Source organism: Microcaecilia unicolor, chromosome 5, assembly GCF_901765095.1.
Source record: "Microcaecilia unicolor chromosome 5, aMicUni1.1, whole genome shotgun sequence".
Taxonomy (NCBI): Eukaryota; Metazoa; Chordata; class Amphibia; order Gymnophiona; family Siphonopidae; genus Microcaecilia; species Microcaecilia unicolor.
The window spans coordinates 336,161,775-336,180,547 of record NC_044035.1 but is presented as its reverse complement, the minus strand read 5'-3'; the positions used below and the strand labels follow the sequence as shown (position 1 = coordinate 336,180,547).

Sequence of the window (18,773 nt, the reverse complement as noted above, 5' to 3'; positions counted from 1 at the left end):
ACTTGTGGCTATATTAATATTTTAAATGAAAGAAAATGAAAATATTTTGCCTGCACACTCTTAATACATTCAGATGTTGGTATAATAAATGGATAAATACAAAAAAAAAGAAAAATAACTGGAGGAATTAGGAAGAGAAAATGCCATTTTATGGAGTGGGATAAAGTAGAACACATTAACATGGCTTGATGTATCAAGGCTTTTTTCTAACAGATATAAAACAGAAGGACATATTAAACTGGGATAAGACTTGGGAGCATCGTTTTCTTTTTGCTCAGGCCAGGCTGCAAAGAGGTCCCTCCGAACTCAATCAGGCCTTGCAAGTGCTCAAGTCTCAATGCTTACCCTATAGAAAATATGTCTAAAACTGACCCACTTAAATAAAACGTTTGCATTTCATTTCTATTTAGAATTGCCAACTAGCTCCAGATTTGCCCAACAGGGTTGATCCAGTCCTGGGCTTACCATAATGCATGCAGGGACTTGTAAGCCTGGCTTTTCTTAGGGAATCCAATGGGGTAATCAGAATCACGAGTCCCTGCATGCAATGGGGTAAGCCCAGGATTGGATCAACCCTGTCAGACGAATCTGGATCTAGTTGGCAACCCTATTTATATTTACTAACTAGCACTCCACATAATTACAATTTACTTTTCTTGTACTCGTAGCTTTTGATGAGAAAACGTTCACATGATGGAATCAGATCTTCAACATCCACGCCAACATTAAACACTGGTTTTTTTTCCAGAGCTAATACAGCAAGTACCAAAGCAAACCAGGCCGTGAGACCCCAGATCTTAAATGATTTGTTATTTTGCGGGTCATTGTATTCAAAACTGTGAGTCAACATCGACATATTCTCAGAAGTTTGATACGAGGATGAGCTGTGTTTTTCCGGCTCGAGAAAATAACCCAAGGGCACTGTGAAAACGTCTGCCACTTCTGCAGGATTGGAACGGGGTTGGAATGTCTCATCGATGAACGCTACCACTGGAGTCACCAAATAACCAGCCTGAAAGAAAGATGACAGGAACAACATGGATGTCAATTTTGTGCAACAGAATTACGTTTACACGAGTTTGGTGTTGTGTTAAATCCTGACTCATGTTGGGTGCCTTAGGTAGTCCACGGTTTGGACTAATGCAAAACTTACACCAAGAAGTTACCCTGAGTGACTGTACATTTTGCTGGATCATGTCCTTTCTGTAAATACACAGAAAAGAAGAAGAAAACGACCTTCACAGAATCTCCAAGAGAATCATTGCCAACAGCTCACTCCTTGATGTTTGATTTGACTTGAATCATTACTTTTAGCAGCTCACTACGAAACTGGCATATTTTCAAAACACTTAGACTTACAAAGTTCCATAGTAACCTATGGCACTTTGTAAGTCTAAGTGCTTTGAAAATACGCATGCACTTAGGTTTGAGACGTGCATATCCTGGCTTTGTAAAATGGGAACTCAGATGTTTATGCATGTCTCAAACGTGAATACGGCTTGTAAAAGAGGGCCATTATTTGTTGTTGTTTTTCAAAGTGGATATTAAGATATGCACTGAGCCTACATATAATACACGTGCATGCATTTAAGAACAAGACTAATTTGTGTGTTTCGATTGTGTGAAAACCAGATCTATTTGAAGGTCTCGATGATAACGTACTAGATTTTGGGTCAGGAGCAAGAAAGCTACGACTGTGATTCTAATGTCAGCCTGCAGAATTTGAACAGAATCAGTTCGTTCGGAGTACATCCCTCCTGTCAGTGGCAGGACTCCCTCCATTTCCTGATGTATCTGCAGCTTCTATACATTATACCATGGTGATAGTCGGGGGAAGTCTGCTGATGACCTCCACTTGGTCCCGACGCAGACCCACTTCCTCTTCTGCTTCTCGAAGCGCTGTCGCTACTTCATCGCTGTCTGCCGGCTCCTCCCTCCCTCCTGGAAAGCACACATCTCCTGGTGAGGATTTCAGCTACAAGAGAAAAGAAAATGTGAAACAGACATAAAAGTAGCAAGCCTGTAGCAAGAAATACGCTTTATACACTGACAGAGCAGGTGCGCAACAAGATACATGGCACAAATTGCATCTTTGGCTAAGTGCAGTTTCACGATTAATCCTTCAAGAGTAAATCCTGGAGTGAATATTGTTTTCTCTATTTAGAGAACAAAAGCTTGAGGGATCAACAGGCAAAGCGATTTAATTGGCCAGAAACGGCTCCTGGCTGGTTGAATCACATTTTATACTGCTTATCCCAGAAATAGTGGATTTTCCCCAAGTCCATTTAATAATGGTCTATGGACTTTTCCTTTAGGAAGCCGTCCAAACCTGTTTTAAACTCTGCTAAACTAACCGCCTTTACCACATTCTCTGGCAACGAATTGCCAGAGAATGTGGTAAAGGCGGTTAGTTTAGCGGACTTGGGGAAAATCCACTATTTCTGGGATAAGCAGTATAAAATGTTTTGTACTTTTTGGGGATCTTGCCAGGTATTTGTGACCTGGATTGGCCACTGTTGGAGACAGGATGCTGGGCTTGATAGACCTTTGGTCTTTCCCAGTATGGCAATACTTATGTACTTATGTATGTATGCACTACTCACCTTCCTTTCCTCCGAGTGGATGCCATTTACCACCACCCTCTGTCGCCTGTCGGTCTACCAGTTTCCAATCCAGTTCGCCATTTTGAGTCCTAAGTTCAGTCCTCTCAGCTTATTCATCCAGTTGGGTGCCAACTGGACATTTTCAGCAACACTGACCAGTTAAGTGCCGCTGATTATAGTGAATGATACATACCTGTAGCAGGTGTTCTCCGAGGACAGCAGGCTGATTGTTCTCACGACTGGGTGACGTCCGCGGCAGCCCCCACCAACCGGAAGAAGCTTCGCGGGCGGTCCGCAAGCAGGGCACGCCCACCGCGCATGCGCGGCCGTCTTCCCGCCCGTGCGCGACCGTTCCCGCCAGTTGAATGACAAGCAAAAGATGAAAACGCAACTCCAAAGGGGAGGAGGGAGGGTAGGTGAGAACAATCAGCCTGCTGTCCTCGGAGAACACCTGCTACAGGTATGTATCATTCACTTTCTCCGAGGACAAGCAGGCTGCTTGTTCTCACGACTGGGGTATCCCTAGCTCTCAGGCTCACTCAAAACAAGAACCCAGGTCAATTGAACCTCGCAACGGCGAGGATACAACAGAAAATTGACCTACGAAGAACAACTAACAGAGTGCAGCCTGACCAGAATAAATGCGGGTCCTGGAGGGTGGAGTTGGATTTACACCCCAAACAGATTCTGCAGCACCGACTGCCCGAACCGACTGTCGCGTCGGGTATCCTGCTGGAGGCAGTAATGTGATGTGAATGTGTGGACAGATGACCACGTCGCAGCCTTGCAAATCTCTTCAATAGTGGCTGACTTCAAGTGGGCCACTGACGCTGCCATGGCTCTAACACTATGAGCCGTGACATGACCCTCAAGAGCCAGCCCAGCCTGGGCGTAAGTGAAGGAAATGCAATCTGCTAGCCAATTGGAGATGGTGCGTTTCCCGACAGCGACCCCTAGCCTGTTAGGGTCGAAAGAAACAAACAATTGGGCGGACTGTCTGTGGGGCTGTGTCCGCTCCAAATAGAAGACCAATGCTCTCTTGCAGTCCAATGTGTGCAACTGACGTTCAGCAGGGCGGGTATGCGGCCTGGGAAAGAATGTTGGCAAGACAATTGACTGGTTAAGATGGAACTCCGACACCACCTTCGGCAGGAACTTTGGGTGGGTGCGGAGCACTACTCTGTTGTGATGAAATTTGGTATATGGAGCATGAGCTACCAGGGCTTGAAGCTCACTGACCCTACGAGCTGAAGTAACTGCCACCAAGAAAATGACCTTCCAGGTCAAGTACTTCAGATGGCAGGTATTCAGTGGCTCAAAAGGAGGTTTCATCAGCTGGGTGAGGACGACGTTGAGATCCCATGACACTGCAGGAGGCTTGATAGGGGGCTTTGACAAAAGCAAGCCTCTCATGAATCGAACGACTAAAGGCTCTCCAGAGATGGCTTTACCTTCCACACGATAATGGTAAGCACTAATCGCACTAAGGTGATTCCTTACTGAGTTGGTCTTGAGGCCAGACTCTGATAAGTGCAGAAGGTATTCAAGCAGGTTCTGTGCAGGGCAAGAACGAGGTTATAGGGCCTTGCTCTCACACCAAACGACAAACCTCCTCCACTTGAAAAAGTAACTCTTTTAGTGGAATCCTTCCTAGAGGCAAGCAAGACCCGGGAGACACCCTCAGACAGGCCCAACGCAGTGAAGTCTACGCCCTCAACATCCAGGCCGTGAGAGCCAGAGACTGAAGGTTGGGGTGCAGCAACGCTCCGTCGTTCTGCAAAATGAGAGTCGGAAAACACTCCAATCTCCACGGTTCTTCTGAGGACAACTCCAGAAGAAGAGGGAACCAGATCTGACGTGGCCAAAAGGGCGCTATCAGAATCATGGTGCCGCGGTCTTGCTTGAGCTTCAGTAAGGTCTTCCCCACCAAAGGTATGGGAGGATAAGCATACAGGAGGCCGGTCCCCCAATGAAGGAGAAAGGCATCCGACGCTAGTCTGCCGTGTGCCTGAAGTCTGGAACAGAACAGAGGCAGCTTGTGGTTGGTCTGAGAGGCGAAAAGGTCCATCGAGGGGGTGCCCCACTCTCGGAAGACCTTGCGTACCACTCTGGCATGAAGCGACCACTCGTGCGGTTGCATGACTCTGCTCAGTCTGTCGGCCAGACTGTTGTTTACACCTGCCAGGTATGTGGCTTGGAGAAGCATGCCGAACTGGCAAGCCCAACGCCACATCCCGACGGCTTCCTGACACAAGGGGCGAGATCCGGTGCCCCCCTGCTTGTTGGTGTAATACATTGCAACCTGATTGTCTGTCCGAATTTGGATAATTTGGCAGGACAGCCGATCTCTGAAAGCCTTCAGTGCGTTCCAGATCGCTCGGAGCTCCAGGAGGTTGATCTGCAAATCCTTTTCCTGGAGGGACCACAGACCCTGGGTGTGAAGCCCATCGACAAGAGCTCCCCACCCCAGGCAAGATGCATCCGTCGTCAGCACTTTCGTGGGCTGAGGAATTTGGAATGGACGTCCCAGGGTCAAATTGGTCCGAATGGTCCACCAGAGCAGTGAAGTGCGGCAACTGGTGGAGAGGCGGATGACATCTTCTAGATTCCCGGTGGCTTGGAACCACTGGGAAGCTAGGGTCCATTGAGCAGATCTCATGTGAAGACGAGCCATGGGAGTCACATGAACTGTGGAGGCCATATGACCCAGAAGTCTCAACATCTGCCGAGCTGTGACCTGCTGAGACGCTCTGGTCTGCGAAGCCAGGGACAGGAGGTTGTTGGCCCTCGCTTCGGGAAGGAAGGCCTGAGCCGTCTGGGTATTCAGCAGAGCTCCTATGAATTCCAGAGACTGGGTTGGCACTGCATGGACCGGAGGGCTCCTGCCTCCGAGGTGTTCTTGACCAGCCAATCGTCGAGATATGGGAACACGTGCACTCCCAGCTTGCGTAGATACGCCGCCACCACCACGAGGCACTTTGTAAACACTCGTGGGGCAGAGGCGAGCCCAAAGGGCAGCACACAATACTGAAAGTGCCGTGCGCCCAGGCGGAATCTGAGATACTGTCTGTGAGCTGGCAGTATCGGGATGTGAGTGTATGCGTCCTTTAAATCCAGGGAACATAGCCAATCGTTTTTCTGAATCATTGGCAGAAGGGTGCCCAGGGAAAGCATCCTGAACTTTTCTTTGACCAGGAATTTGTTTAGGCCTCTCAGGTCTAGGATGGGACGCATCCCCCCTGTTTTCTTTTCCACAAGGAAGTACCTGGAATAGAATCCCTGCCCTTCCTGCCCGGGTGGTACGGGCTCGACTGCATTGGCGCTGAGAAGGGCGGAGAGTTCCTCTGCAAGTACCTGCTTGTGATGGGAGCTGAAGGATTGAGCTCCCGGGGGACAATTTGGTGGCAGGGAGGCCAAATTCAGGGCGTATCCGCACCGCACTATTTGGAGAACCCACTGGTCGGAGGTTATGAGACGCCACCTTTGGTGAAAAAACTTTAACCTCCCTCCGACCGGCAGATCGTCCGTTATGGACACTTTGAGGGCGGCTATGTTCCTGTGGATCCAGTCAAAAGCCCGTCCCCGGCTTTTGCTGTGGAGGCGCAGGGGGCTGCTTGGGCGCACGCTGTTGACGAGAACGAGCGCGCTGGGGCTGTCCCTGTGCCTGACGAGGCCTTCGGGCCGGCTGGGTGTACCTACGCTTTGCAAAAGAATAGGGCACAGCCTGCCGGGCCCGGGAAAAACGTCCACCTGCTGAGGTGGATGCTGAAGGCGCCCGGTGGGAGAGCTTGTTGAGGGCGGTTTCCCGCTGATGCAGTTTGTCCACCAGCTGCTCGACCTTCTCACCAAAAATATTATCCCCATGGCAAGGGACGTTGGCCAGTCTCTGCTGGGTGCGGTTGTCCAGGTCAGAGGCACGCAGCCATGAGAGCCTGCGCATCACTATACCTTGGGCCACAGCACGAGATGCCACGTCACAGGTGTCATAGATACCCCTGGACAGGAACTTTCTGCATGCCTTCAGCTGCCTGACCACCTCCTGAAAAGGCCTGGACTGCTCCGGCGGGAGCTTATCAACCAGGTCCGCCAGTTGCTTCACATTGTTCCGCATGTGGATGCTCGTGTAGAGCTGGTAAGATTGAATGCGGGTCACGAGCATGGAAGATTGGTAGGCCTTCCTCCCAAACGAGTCCAGAGTGCGAGACTCCCGCCCCGGGGGCGCCGAGGCGGTATCCCTCGAACTCCGTGTCCTCTTGAGAGCAGAATCCACGACCGCCGAGTCATGAGGCAATTGGGGCCGCATTAACTCTGGGTCCGAGTGAATTCTGTACTGGGACTCTGCTTTCTTGGGGATGGTGGGATTAGATAGTGGTCGCATCCAGTTCCGAAGCAGTGTCTCCTTAAGGACATTGTGCAACGGCACCGTGGAGGACTCTCTAGGTGGTGATGGATAGTCGAGGACCTCGAGCATCTCAGCCCTCGGCTCATCCACAGAGACCACGGGGAAGGGAATGCATATAGACATATCCCTGACGAAGGAGGCAAAGGAGAGGCTCTCAGGAGGCGAAAGCTTCCTCTCTGGTGAAGCGTGGGGTCAGAGGGAAGGCCCACAGACTCCTCTGAGGAGAAATATCTAGGGTCCTCCTCTTCCCCCCACAAGGCCTCTTCCTCGGTATCGGACATAAGCTCATGCAGCTGAGTCCTCAACCAGGCCCGGCTCGACGTCGAGGCACCGAGGCCTCGGTGTCGTCGAGCGGTGGACTCCCGCGCCGGCGGGGACGAAGCTCCCTCCATCGACGTCGACGGGGACTCCACCTGCGTGGCGGTCGAGACCGGCACTGCAAGCGGCGGCGGTGTCGAAGGCCTTGGCACTGGGCTAGAGCTCGCCGGCGCCACAGTCAACGGCGCCGAGGGCGCAAGCATCCCCGGCGCCGGCACAGCCTGGCGCATCAGCCCTTCCAGGATCCCCGGAAGGATGGCTCGGAGGCACTCGTCCAGGCCCGCTGTCGGGAAAGACGGGGGGGGGGGGGGGGGGGGCGGTAGAGGCATCGGTGCCGGAAGCTGCTCGGGTCCAGGAGACTGCACCGAAGTGCTGGGACCCTGACGTGTCGGTACCTCCACTACCGAGGGGGACCTTTCCTCTCGACGCGGACACTTCGGCGTCGACTCCTCTCCAGCGCCGGAGGTCGGGTGCATCGATGGCGACCGATGACGGTGCTTCTTCTGTTTTTTGCGATGCTCGTCATCGGAGCCAGGTGGAACGAAGGAGGAGGAGGTCGATCCCCCTCGGTCTTGAGGGGCCGGGTCGGACAGCGTTCGGTCCCGAGGGCCATGAGCAGAGGGAGTGACCGGGGCCGATTGCCCACGGGGCCTCTCACCCCTACCGTCACCGGAGGACCGGCGGGCCGACGGGACCTGTACTCCTGGGGTCGATGCCATCGGTGCCGATTTCGCAGACACCTGGTACCGGTACCGAAGAACCCGGCCGTCGATACCGATGCCGTCGAGGTCGACGTCGAGGGGCCGGCGCAAGTTCCAAAAAGACGGTCCCGAAGAACTTGCCTCGCAACCTGAGTCCGTTTCCGGAGACCAAGACACAAAGAACACGACTTGATATTGTGCTCCGGCCCGAGGCACTGGAGGCACCAAGCGTGGGTGTCGGTCTGCGAGATAGGCCGGCCGCACCGACCACACTTCTTAAATCCACTCGGGACCTTCGAGGACATCGATGGAAAAATCGCGTCGGCGAAGTTAAAGTCATCGATGGTAGCGGTAAATCACACCTCGAAAAATAAATTGACCGCGCGGCCACAAGGCTGCAACGCGACGCCCCCGCTAGAAAACGAGGGAAAAATACAAGCGCGTTCTCTTTTTTTTTTTTTTAAAGAAAAAAGAAAGGTCCGGAACGCGTGGCAACCATAAACAAAAAAATAACAAGTTCGCGAAGAACGCGACGGTTTTCCGGGGCTGACTCAGAGAGAGCGGCGACGCACGACTCTCTCCAGCGCGGAAAAGAAAAGACTGGCGGGAACGGTCGCGCACGGGCGGGAAGACGGCCACGCATGCGCGGTGGGCGTGCCCTGCGTGCGGACCGCCCGCGAAGCTTCTTCCGGTTGGTGGGGGCTGCCGCGGACGTCACCCAGTCGTGAGAACAAGCAGCCTGCTTGTCCTCGGAGAATATCAGTTAGCCCCAAACAAGTGATTCAACCAGCCAGGAGCCGTTTCTGGCCAATTAAATCGCTTTGACTGTTGATTCCAGAATTTAATTACACGTTGAGTGAAGAAAAAGTTTCTCCGATTCGTTTTAAATTTACTACATTGTAGCTTCATCGCATGCCCCCTAGTCTTTGTATTTTTGGAAAGCATAAACAGACGCTTCACATCTACCCATTCAACTCTACTCATTATGTTATAGACCTCTATCATATCTCCCCTCAGCCGCCTTTTCTCCAAGCTGAAGAGCCCTAGCCGCTTTAGCCTTTCCTCATAGGGAAGTCGTCCCATCCCCTTTATCATTTCCGTCGCCCTTCTTTGCACCTTTTCTAATTCCATTATGTCTTTTTTCAGATGCAGCGACCAGAATTGAGCACAATATTCGAGGTGCGGTCGCACCATGGAGCGATACAAAGGCATTACAACTACTACTACTACTACTATTTAGCATTTCTATAGCGCTACAAGGCGTACGCAGCGCTGCACAAACTTAGAAGAAAGACAGCCCCTGCTCAAATCAATCTAATAGACAAAAAAAAAATAATAAAGTAAGCAAATCAAATCAATTAATGTGAACGGGAAGGAAGAGAGGAGGGTAGGTGGAGGCGAGTGGTTACAAGTGGTTACGAGTCAAAAGCAATGTTAAAGAGGTGGGCTTTCAGTCTAGATTTAAAGGTGGCCAAGGATGGGGCAAGACGTAGGGGCTCAGGAAGTTTATTCCAGGCGTAGGGTGCAGCGAGACAGAAGGCGCAAAGTCTGGAGTTGGCAGTAGTGGAGAAGGGAACAGATAAGAAGGATTTATCCATGGAGCGGAGTGCACGGGAAGGGGTGTAGGGAAGGACAAGTGTGGAGAGATACTGGGGAGCAGCAGAGTGAGTACATTTATAGGTTAGTAGAAGAAGTTTGAACAGGATGCGAAAACGGATAGGGAGCCAGTGAAGGGTCTTGAGGAGAGGGGTAGTATGAGTAAAGTGACCCTGGCAGCAGAGTTTTGAACCGACTGGAGGGGGGAGAGGTGAGTAAGTGGGAGGCCAGCAAGAAGCAGATTGCAGTAGTCTAAACGAGAGGTGACAAGGGTGTGGATGAGGGTTTTGGTAGAGTGCTCGGAAAGAAAGGGGCTGATTTTACGGATGTTGTAAAGAAAGAAACGACAGGTCTTGGCAATCTGCTGGATATGAGCAGAGAAGGAGAGAGAAGAGTCAAAGATGACCCCAAGGTTTCGAGCTGAGGAGACAGGGAGAATGAGAGAGCCATCAACAGAAATAGAAAACGGGGGGAGTGGGGAGGTGGGTTTGGTGGGGGGGGGAGAAATGAGAAGCTCGGTTTTGGTCATATTTAATTTCAGGTGGTGGTTGAGACATCCAGACAGCAATGTCAGACAAGCACGCTGAAACTTTGGTTTGGATGCAAGGTGAGATATCAGGGGTAGAAAGGTAGATTTGGGAGTCATCAGCATAGAGATGGTAGGAAAAGCCATGGGATGAGATTAATGAACAACATCCTCATTTTTGTTTTCCATTCCTTTCCTAATAATACCTAACATTCTATTTGCTTTCTTAGCCACAGCAGCACACTGAGCAGAAGGTTTCAACGTATCATCGATGACACCTAGAGCCCTTTCTTGGTCCGTGACTCCTAACGTGGAACCTTGCATGACGTAGCTATAATTCGGGTTCCTCTTTACCACATGCATCACTTTGCACTTGCTCACATTAAACGTCATCTGCCATTTAGATGCCCAGTCTCGTAAGGTACTCTTGTAATTTTTCACAATCCTCCCGCGATTTAACGACTTTGAATAACTTTGTGTCATCAGCAAATGTAATTACCTCACTAGTTACTCCCATCTCTAGGTCATTTATAAATATGTTAAAAAGCAGCGGTCCCAGCACAGACCCCTGGGGAACCCCACTAACTGCCCTTCTCCATTGAGAACACTGACCATTTAACCCTACTCTCTGTTTTCTATCTTTTAATCAGTTTTTAATCCACAATAGCACACTACCTCCTATCCCATGACTCTCCAATTTCCTCTGGATACTTTCATGAGGTACTTTGTCAAACGCCTTCTGAAAATCCAGATACACAATATCAACTGGCTCACCTTTATCCACATGTTTGTTCACCCCTTCAAAGAAATGTAGTAGACTGATGAGGCAAGATTTCCCCTCACTAAATCCATGGAGTGGAGTGCCTCAGGGGCCAAATCTGTTTCATATATTTGTAAGAGACATTGCTGAAAGGTTAGAAGGAAAACTTTGCCTTTTTACAGATGAAACAAAGTCAGTCAATAGAGTGGATACCCTGGAGGGAGTAGAAACCATGAGAAGGGATCTCCAAACGCTGGAAGAATGTCAAGGGTCTGGCAGTTAAAATGTAAGAATAACAGTGCTCATTTGAAACTCATTTTATTATCTATTTTTTATTACATTCGTACCCCGCTTTCCCACTTGTGGCAGGCTCAATGCGGCTTACATGGGGCAATGGAGGGTTAAGTGACTTGCCCAGAGTCACAAGGAGCTGCCTGTGCTTGAAGTGGGAATCAAACTCAGTTCCTCAGGACCAAAGTCCACCACTCCTCCACTGTTGCTACTATTGGAGATTCTACATGGAATGTTGCTATTCCACTAGCAACATTCCATGTAGAAGTCGGCCCTTGCAGATCACCAATGTGGCCGCGCAGGCTTCTGCTTCTGTGAGTCTGACGTCCTGCACGTACGTGCAGGACGTCAGACTCACAGAAACAGAAGCCTGCACAGCCTTCTACATGGAATGTTGGTAGTGGAATAGCAACATTCCATGTAGAATCTCCAACAGTAGCAACAGAATCTGAACATTCCATGTAGAATCTCCAATAGTATCTATTTTATTTTTGTTACATTTGTACCCTGCGCTTTCCCACTCATGGCAGGCTCAATGCGGCTTACATGGGGCAATGGAGGGTTAAGTGACTTGCCCAGAGTCACAAGGAGCTGCCTGTGCCTGAAGTGGGAATCGAACTCAGTTCCTCAGTTCCCCAGGACCAAAGTCCACCACCCTAACCACTTGGCCACTCCTCCACACATCACATGAATATCTCTCCAAACATCAGTTGTGTTTTATTTGAGTGTCTTTCATTACTGATATATCCAGCTTCCTATCTCCTCAATGAGCTGGCTGGATCCATTAAAAATTACCCTCCTCTCAGTTTCAGAAAAAAAACTGACACCCTACAATTGCTAGGTTGGGAGAAGAAGAAGAATAACAATTCACCATGCACAATTTGTTCAAAAATTTACAGTTTGAGAAGTTTAACACAAAACAAAATAGCAATGCTGCTCACCTGTAACAGATGTTTTCTGTAGACAGAATGATTGATAAAGGCACATAAGTAGGTGACATCATCAGACAGTTACATTGATACTCAGATGACGGATGCCCTTTAGTATCACATTGTGTTCAATTTTAAGCTAGGTCCAAATCCTGAATATGCCATTTTTTTAAAGAAGGAATCAACAAAACAGCATTGAAGAAAACAACTATTTACATAAGAGCATAAGAATAGCCATACTGGGTCACACCAATGGTCCATCTAGCCCAGTATCCTGTTTCCAACAGTGGCCATTCCAGGTCACAAGTACCTTACAGAAACCCAAATAGTAGCAACATTCCATGTAGAATCTCAGATAGAAGCAACATGCCATGTAGAACCCCAACGAGTAGCAACGCTCTATTCAGAATCTGAAATAGTAGCAACATTCCATGTAGAACCCGGTTTGTGGCCATTTAGCAGAACACAGGAAAACAAAACTGAGAAGCTGAGGAAACCACTGCGTGCAGGAAGGGCCATGCGTGTGCAGAACTTTTCACTGTTCCGAGCGCTCAGAGAGCAGTTCTATCCTGGCACCTTAAGAGGACATCGCCACTTATGTGTCCAACTCAGTCCTGCTTGTTGACGGAAAAGGACTGTGCTGTATATTCTCACACAAACATACAGCACAGGAGTGGCCTAGTGGTTAGGGTGGTGGACTTTGGTCCTGAGAAACTGAGTTCGATTCCCACTTCAGGCACAGGCAGCTCCTTGTGACTCTGGGCAAGTCACTTAACCCTCCATTGCCCCATGTAAGCTGCATTGAGCCTGCCATGAGTGGGACAGTGTGGGGTACAAATGTAGCAAAAAATAAATAATAACCTGAAAGAAGGAGGTTTTAACCTCCAAAAGCCAGCCAAAGCTCAATACACTGATATCAGATTTATATTCTGTTTTATGATTTGCCCCCTGATATTCAGCCGGCAGCGGTCAGCAGTTTTTTTAAACGCTTATCGTAGCTGGCAAAATTATCGCCCGATATTCAGTGCTGGACCATGGCCGGGCACTGGCACTGAATATCGGGGATTTTTTTGGGCAGGCTGGATGCCCAGCACTTATGAAGGCCCAGCTGATAGTCAGCCAGGGCCGCATAAAAGCTATGCGGCCCTGGCTGAATATCAGGCCAGCCAGCCCGCATACATTTTTAATTTAAAAAAATTTTTTTAAACTAAACCCTTGAGCCTCCTCAATGTTCCCTTCTTTCCCTCCCCTTCCAGGAAGACCCCCCCCCCCCACCCCAGCCATGCAGGCAGGCCCTCCCTCTGGGCCTACCTATATCCCTGGTAGTCCCGCAGGGTCATTGGGGGCAGGAGCGCAGCCCCCTCGCTCCTGCTCCTTGCAGTGCCAATCTAAAATGGCTGCCGTGACCTCTCGCAGAAGCTCGTGGTACTCTTGAGCTGTCCTAAATTAAGCCACTTAGCTATGCGGATGCAGGCACTGAATACTGCCGGCACCCTCATAACCTATGGCTCCTCCCCACTGCCCCCACTCACCTGCCCAATTTTTGTTTGGGCAGTCTCAGGGGATATTCAGCGACAACATCCAGTTAAGTGCCGTTGAATATCCCCAGTTAGGCAGCGTGGGAGGCTTTTTAAGTGGGCAGGATTTTGAATATCGGTCTCTTTGTTTCTATTTAATAACCTTTAAAGTGGACTAACCCTACTGCACTGCTTTGACCCAGGTAAAGAGGGCATTGCTCAAGGTGGAGCAGTTAGAAAAAGAAAAGAAAGCAAGCAAGTGAAAACTCATGTGCAGCTCCACAGGTGGCCCTGCTCCCTTGAAACTCAGTTGTAACAGAATGTGGCACATCACAAGGGCATCTCCAGAGTCCTTGCACAGCTCAAGGATCAGATCAGCTCCGCTGTGCCTATTGACTTAGGCTGGCCTCTAAGCAGCTAAGCGTAGAGATAAGGGCGATATCCAGTGAAGATTAGAAAGGCAGAAAGTCAGGGCCCAGTATTCCACCAGTGTTAAACCCGTAAATTCAATGTTTGGCCATGTCCGGGCAATGGATTTGAATTTCCAGGTTTACGGAGCTGGCTAACGCACAGATGGTTACGTACGATATTCAGAACTTAACTGGCTATGGCTTACTGCATAAAGATAGGACTGATTTTTATGTGGTCCTATTTATGTGGTTAACTTGGCCGGTTAAATGCTGAATAGTAGCATTTAATTGGACAAATGCTTGACTCTGCCCCTGGAACAACCCCCCCCCCCCCCAAATAACTGGTTAAAACTGAACTAAAAACCAGCTAAGTGCCAATGAAAACTAGAGGTTAGCCCCCAAACAGGTGATTTAACTGGGCAAGATCCATTTCTGAATGGTTAAATAGCTTTGAATGCTGACCCCTCGATGTATAAGTAGGTTGGAAAGGAAAAGCAGATCAACAACACATTGGTGTGCAAAAGAGAAGGGGAAAGGGGGAAAAAAGATGCTGGAGCTCGTCGGGAGATAATACACATTCACTTTATTTGTTATTAATCGCAAGCATGCCCAGACTGAGGGGGAGATACACTAAAGACTCGTCTGCATTCCGTTTTCGTTAGCTGCTACCGTGATCGGAAAATGGCTGGGAGAAGCCTTTAGTGCATGCCAGGGTTTACTACTTGCTCGTTAATGGCTCGTTAAGTTTAGTGCGTCTGGCCCTGAGCTCAGCGGGACTTCCATTAAGAGATCTAGTACATTGATACATTTTACACTCGACATGTTTCAAAAAGAAAAACACTGTTACATTTTAGGGTCATAACGGTTGTATTTGGGGGGGTACTGGGGTGCTGTGCACATTACGCCTCATTCCCTAACATGTACTTTCTGAATAGATGAGCCTTCAACTGTTTACAGAAAATTCCGCATTCTAATATTGATCTTATTGTCACTGGTATATCGCTCCACCATTTTGCCGATAGGTAGGATAATAAGGTTGTTGAGTGTGCTGTTTTATTACCAACAGCTTTTGTTGATGGAAATACTAGGTCCCAGTTGACGGAAACACACCTCCCAGTTGCAAGCATTAAGTATCGTCGTATTCAACACACAGTAATTACCAATTATATTGTACCAGAATCCTCATCTCTAATCAGTCCAAAGAACATTCTGTTATAGGAGCAGAACGGTACTGTCTTCCTGCAGATCCTTCGTACAAGACATGGCATTAGCTTCATTAATTATCAACAACTCCCTCTTTGGACATTTTCTTTTTTAATAGCTTTAAAAAAAAAATTATATAGCTACTAAAATTCAAATCTCACTTCCTTTTTGACGGCACAACAGGTTTTACAAGTCATTTCAGGTGTTTATTTATGCATTCTGGTATCTCACTGTTTTGGATCAAAAAGGCTTAAATTTACATTTGGTGAGATTCCAATACTACTATTACTACTATTTAACATTTCTAAACGCTGCTAGGGTTACGCAGCGCTGTACAATTTAACAAAGAAGGACAGTCCCTGCTCAAAGGAGCTTACAATCTAAAGGACAAAAATGCAGTCAATCAAATTGGGGCAATTTGGATTTCCTGGATAGAGGTACAATGGTTAGGTGCCGAAAGCGACATTGAAGAGGTGGGCTTTGAGCAAGGATTTGAAGATGGGCAGGGAGGGGGCCTGGCGTATGGGCTCAGGGAGTTTATTCCAGGCATGGGGTGAGGCGAGGCAGAAAGGGCGGAGCCTGGAGTTGGCGGTGGTGGAGAAGGGTACTGAGAGGAGGGATTTGTCCTGTGAGCGGAGGTTACGGGTAGGAGCGTAAGGGGAGATGAGGGTAGAGAGGTAGTGAGGGCTGCAGATTGAGTGCATTTGTAGGTTAGTAAGAGAAGCTTGAATTGTATGCGGTACCTGATCAGAAGCCAGTGAAGTGACTTGAGGAGAGGGGTGATATGAGCATATCGGTCTAGGTGGAAGATAAGACGGGCAGCAGAGTTCTGAATGGATTGAAGGGGGGATAGATGGTTAAGAGGGAGGCCAGTGATGAGTAGGTTGCAGTAGTCAAGGCGAGAGGTGATGAGAGAGTGGATGAGAGTTCGGGTGGTGTGCTCGGAGAGGAAGGGGCGAATTTTGCTGATGTTATAGAGAAAGAAGCGACAGGTTTTGGCTGTCTGCTGGATATGGGCAGAGAAGGAGAGGGAGGAGTCGAAGGTTGCGGGCAGATGAGATGGGGAGGATGAGGTTGTTGTCGACTGAAATGGAGAGCGGAGGGAGAGGAGAAGTGGGTTTAGGTGGAAAGACAATGAGCTCGGTTTTGGCCATGTTCAGTTTCAGGTGGCGGTTGGACATTCAGGCGGCGATATCGGATAAGCAGGTCGATACTTTGGCCTGGGTTTCCCCAGTGATGTCTGGTGTGGAGAGATAAAGCTGGGTGTCGTCGGTTTACAGTTGGGACGAGGAGAGGACGTCGTTACCTTGCGTAGTTACTTCCAGAATTTCTTGAAGAGGTAAGTTTTCAGTTCTTTTTTTTGAACTGAAGATAGTTTGGGGTGCTTCTTGTAGCTTTTGGTATTGAGTTCCACCATTTGGAGCCTGGGCAACTGAATCCTGCTGTTTAAATGGTCCTTATAGTTTATGTTTCTGCAGTTGGGTAGGTGGAGAAGTAAGTAAACTCTGGTTTCTGGACTTGCATTTCTTGGAAAAAGATGAATCATGTCTAGCATATATTCAGGTGTCATTCCAGATAATATTTTGAAAATGAGGGTTGCTAGCTTTGAAAAATAGTCTAGCCTTGATAGGTAGCCAGTGTAGTCTTTCGAGCAATGGGGTAGCTCTTTCGTATTTCAACTTCCTGAAAATCAGTCTTGCTGCTGTGTTTTGTACGGTTTGCAATGATTTTAGTGTGTTTTCCTTGCACCCTACGTATGCTGCATTACTGCATTATGTTACTTGTCTGTAGCTGTAAATAAAGACCAATTTTTTTTCTTAGATATTAAAAAAGCTGGCGTTTGCTCTTCCGCTTGCGATGAAATGACACATGCCTATGATGTACTTATACAGAATAATGGTGATTTGGGGGCCTTATTTACAAAGAATGGAAAGAAACTTAGTAAATCATTTGCAGCGCGTCAATTAAAACCAGATACTGGCTCAGCAGCACTAAGGCCCTGGTTACATCCCCATGTTGAGCTCTCCATTCCATCCCAGAAACTGAGGGAGAGCATTGAACTGTTATTGCTTAAGGATGCCACCTAGTGGGGAGATTCAAGGCTCATGACTGCAGGACATTGGAAAAAGCCCTAGCACTTGGCACTTTGGGCCCGTTTACTAAGCCGCGTGCGCCAAAACGGAGTTTCTGCACTGCTACCGAGTGGCTCTTGCAGTAATTTCATTTTTGCCGTTCGTCCGATACGCACGGCTGAAAAAGAATTTTTATTTTCTGCTGCGTGTATGGACGCGCGCCAAGTGGCATTTGGCGGGCATAGGTCATTATCACCCGGTTACCACGTGAGACTCTACCATCATTTTGCTGCATGTCCATTTCTGGCCAAAATTTTAGAAAGGCCTTTTTTTACAGGTGCGCTGAAAAATAATTCTGCACATACCCAAAAACTGCGTTTACACTACCGCAGGCCATTTTTCAGCGCACCTTAGTAACATAGTAGATGACGGCAGAAAAAGACCTGCATGGTCCATCCAGTCTGCCCAAGAAGACAATCTCATATGTGCTACTTTTTGTGTATACCTTACCTTGATTTGTATCTGTCATTGTCCGGGCACAGACCGTATAAGTCTTGCCCAGCACTAGCCCCACCTCCCAACCACCAGCCCCGCCTCCCCCCACCGGCTCTGCCACCCAATCTCGGCTAAGCTTCTGAGGATCCCTTCCTTCTGAACAGGATTCCTTTATGTTTATCCCACACGTTTGAATTCCGTTACCGTTTTCATCTCCACCACCTCCCTTGGGACGGCATTCCAATTATCTACCACTTTCTCCGTGAAAAAATACTTCTTGACATTTTTCCTGAGTCTGTCCCCCTTCAATCTCATTTCATGTTCTCTCGTTCTACCGCCTTTCCATCTCCGGAAAAGGTTTGTTTGTGGATTTATACCTTTCAAATATTTGAACGTCTGTATCAGGACCCCTTTGCTGCAAAGACCAGGTTACGAATGTCTGCGGGGAAGGTTTAAATATCACAAACAAAGAAAGAAATAATCATATGAATTTGTAAATGGCACCAGATTCCAGCCTAGGTTCTAACTGAGCTGGAAGTGCAAAGAATGACCTGCTGCCTGTGTGTTTCAGGATACAGGTCAAAGTTTCATGCCTGCTTCATCAGATTGTATATGGGACTGTGCCATGGTATTCATCTTTTGTAGCTGCCAGGGGGTTAAGATCTGATTTAGCACAGAAGATAATAACAACACATTATGCTCTTACGAGGACAGCAGGGTTTTAAATTGCAGGCCCAGTCTTGTGGGAAGGCCTTGCCTGGGCATCTTTGACTCCGTGCAAATGTAGGACAATTTAAGACGTTTTTGAAGATGTAGTAGGGAGTTAGCAGCTACTTATTGTAATTTTCTGAAGTGTTTATATGTATGTTTGTGTTATTATTATGTACACATTAATTGATTTGATTTGCTTACTTTATTTTTTGTCTATTAGATTGTAAGCTCTTTGAGCA

General features: G+C 48.3%; 1 protein-coding gene across 7 annotated transcripts in view; it reads right to left on the bottom strand.

Moving 5' to 3' along the window:
- Positions 1 to 543: 543 nt before the first annotated feature.
- NUDT7 (nudix hydrolase 7) overlaps positions 544 to 18,773 on the bottom strand; it is a 39,841-nt gene continuing 21,611 nt past the window's right edge. For all 7 annotated transcript variants that reach the window (XM_030202642.1, XM_030202644.1, XM_030202640.1 and 4 more), the window contains 2 exons: positions 1,817 to 1,975; positions 544 to 1,012 (listed from right to left, as the gene is read on the bottom strand). In XM_030202642.1, coding sequence (XP_030058502.1) covers positions 641 to 1,012; positions 1,817 to 1,975 — 531 coding nt within the window. In that variant the 3' untranslated portion in view covers positions 544 to 640. The remainder of the gene's footprint in view (positions 1,013 to 1,816; positions 1,976 to 18,773) is intronic.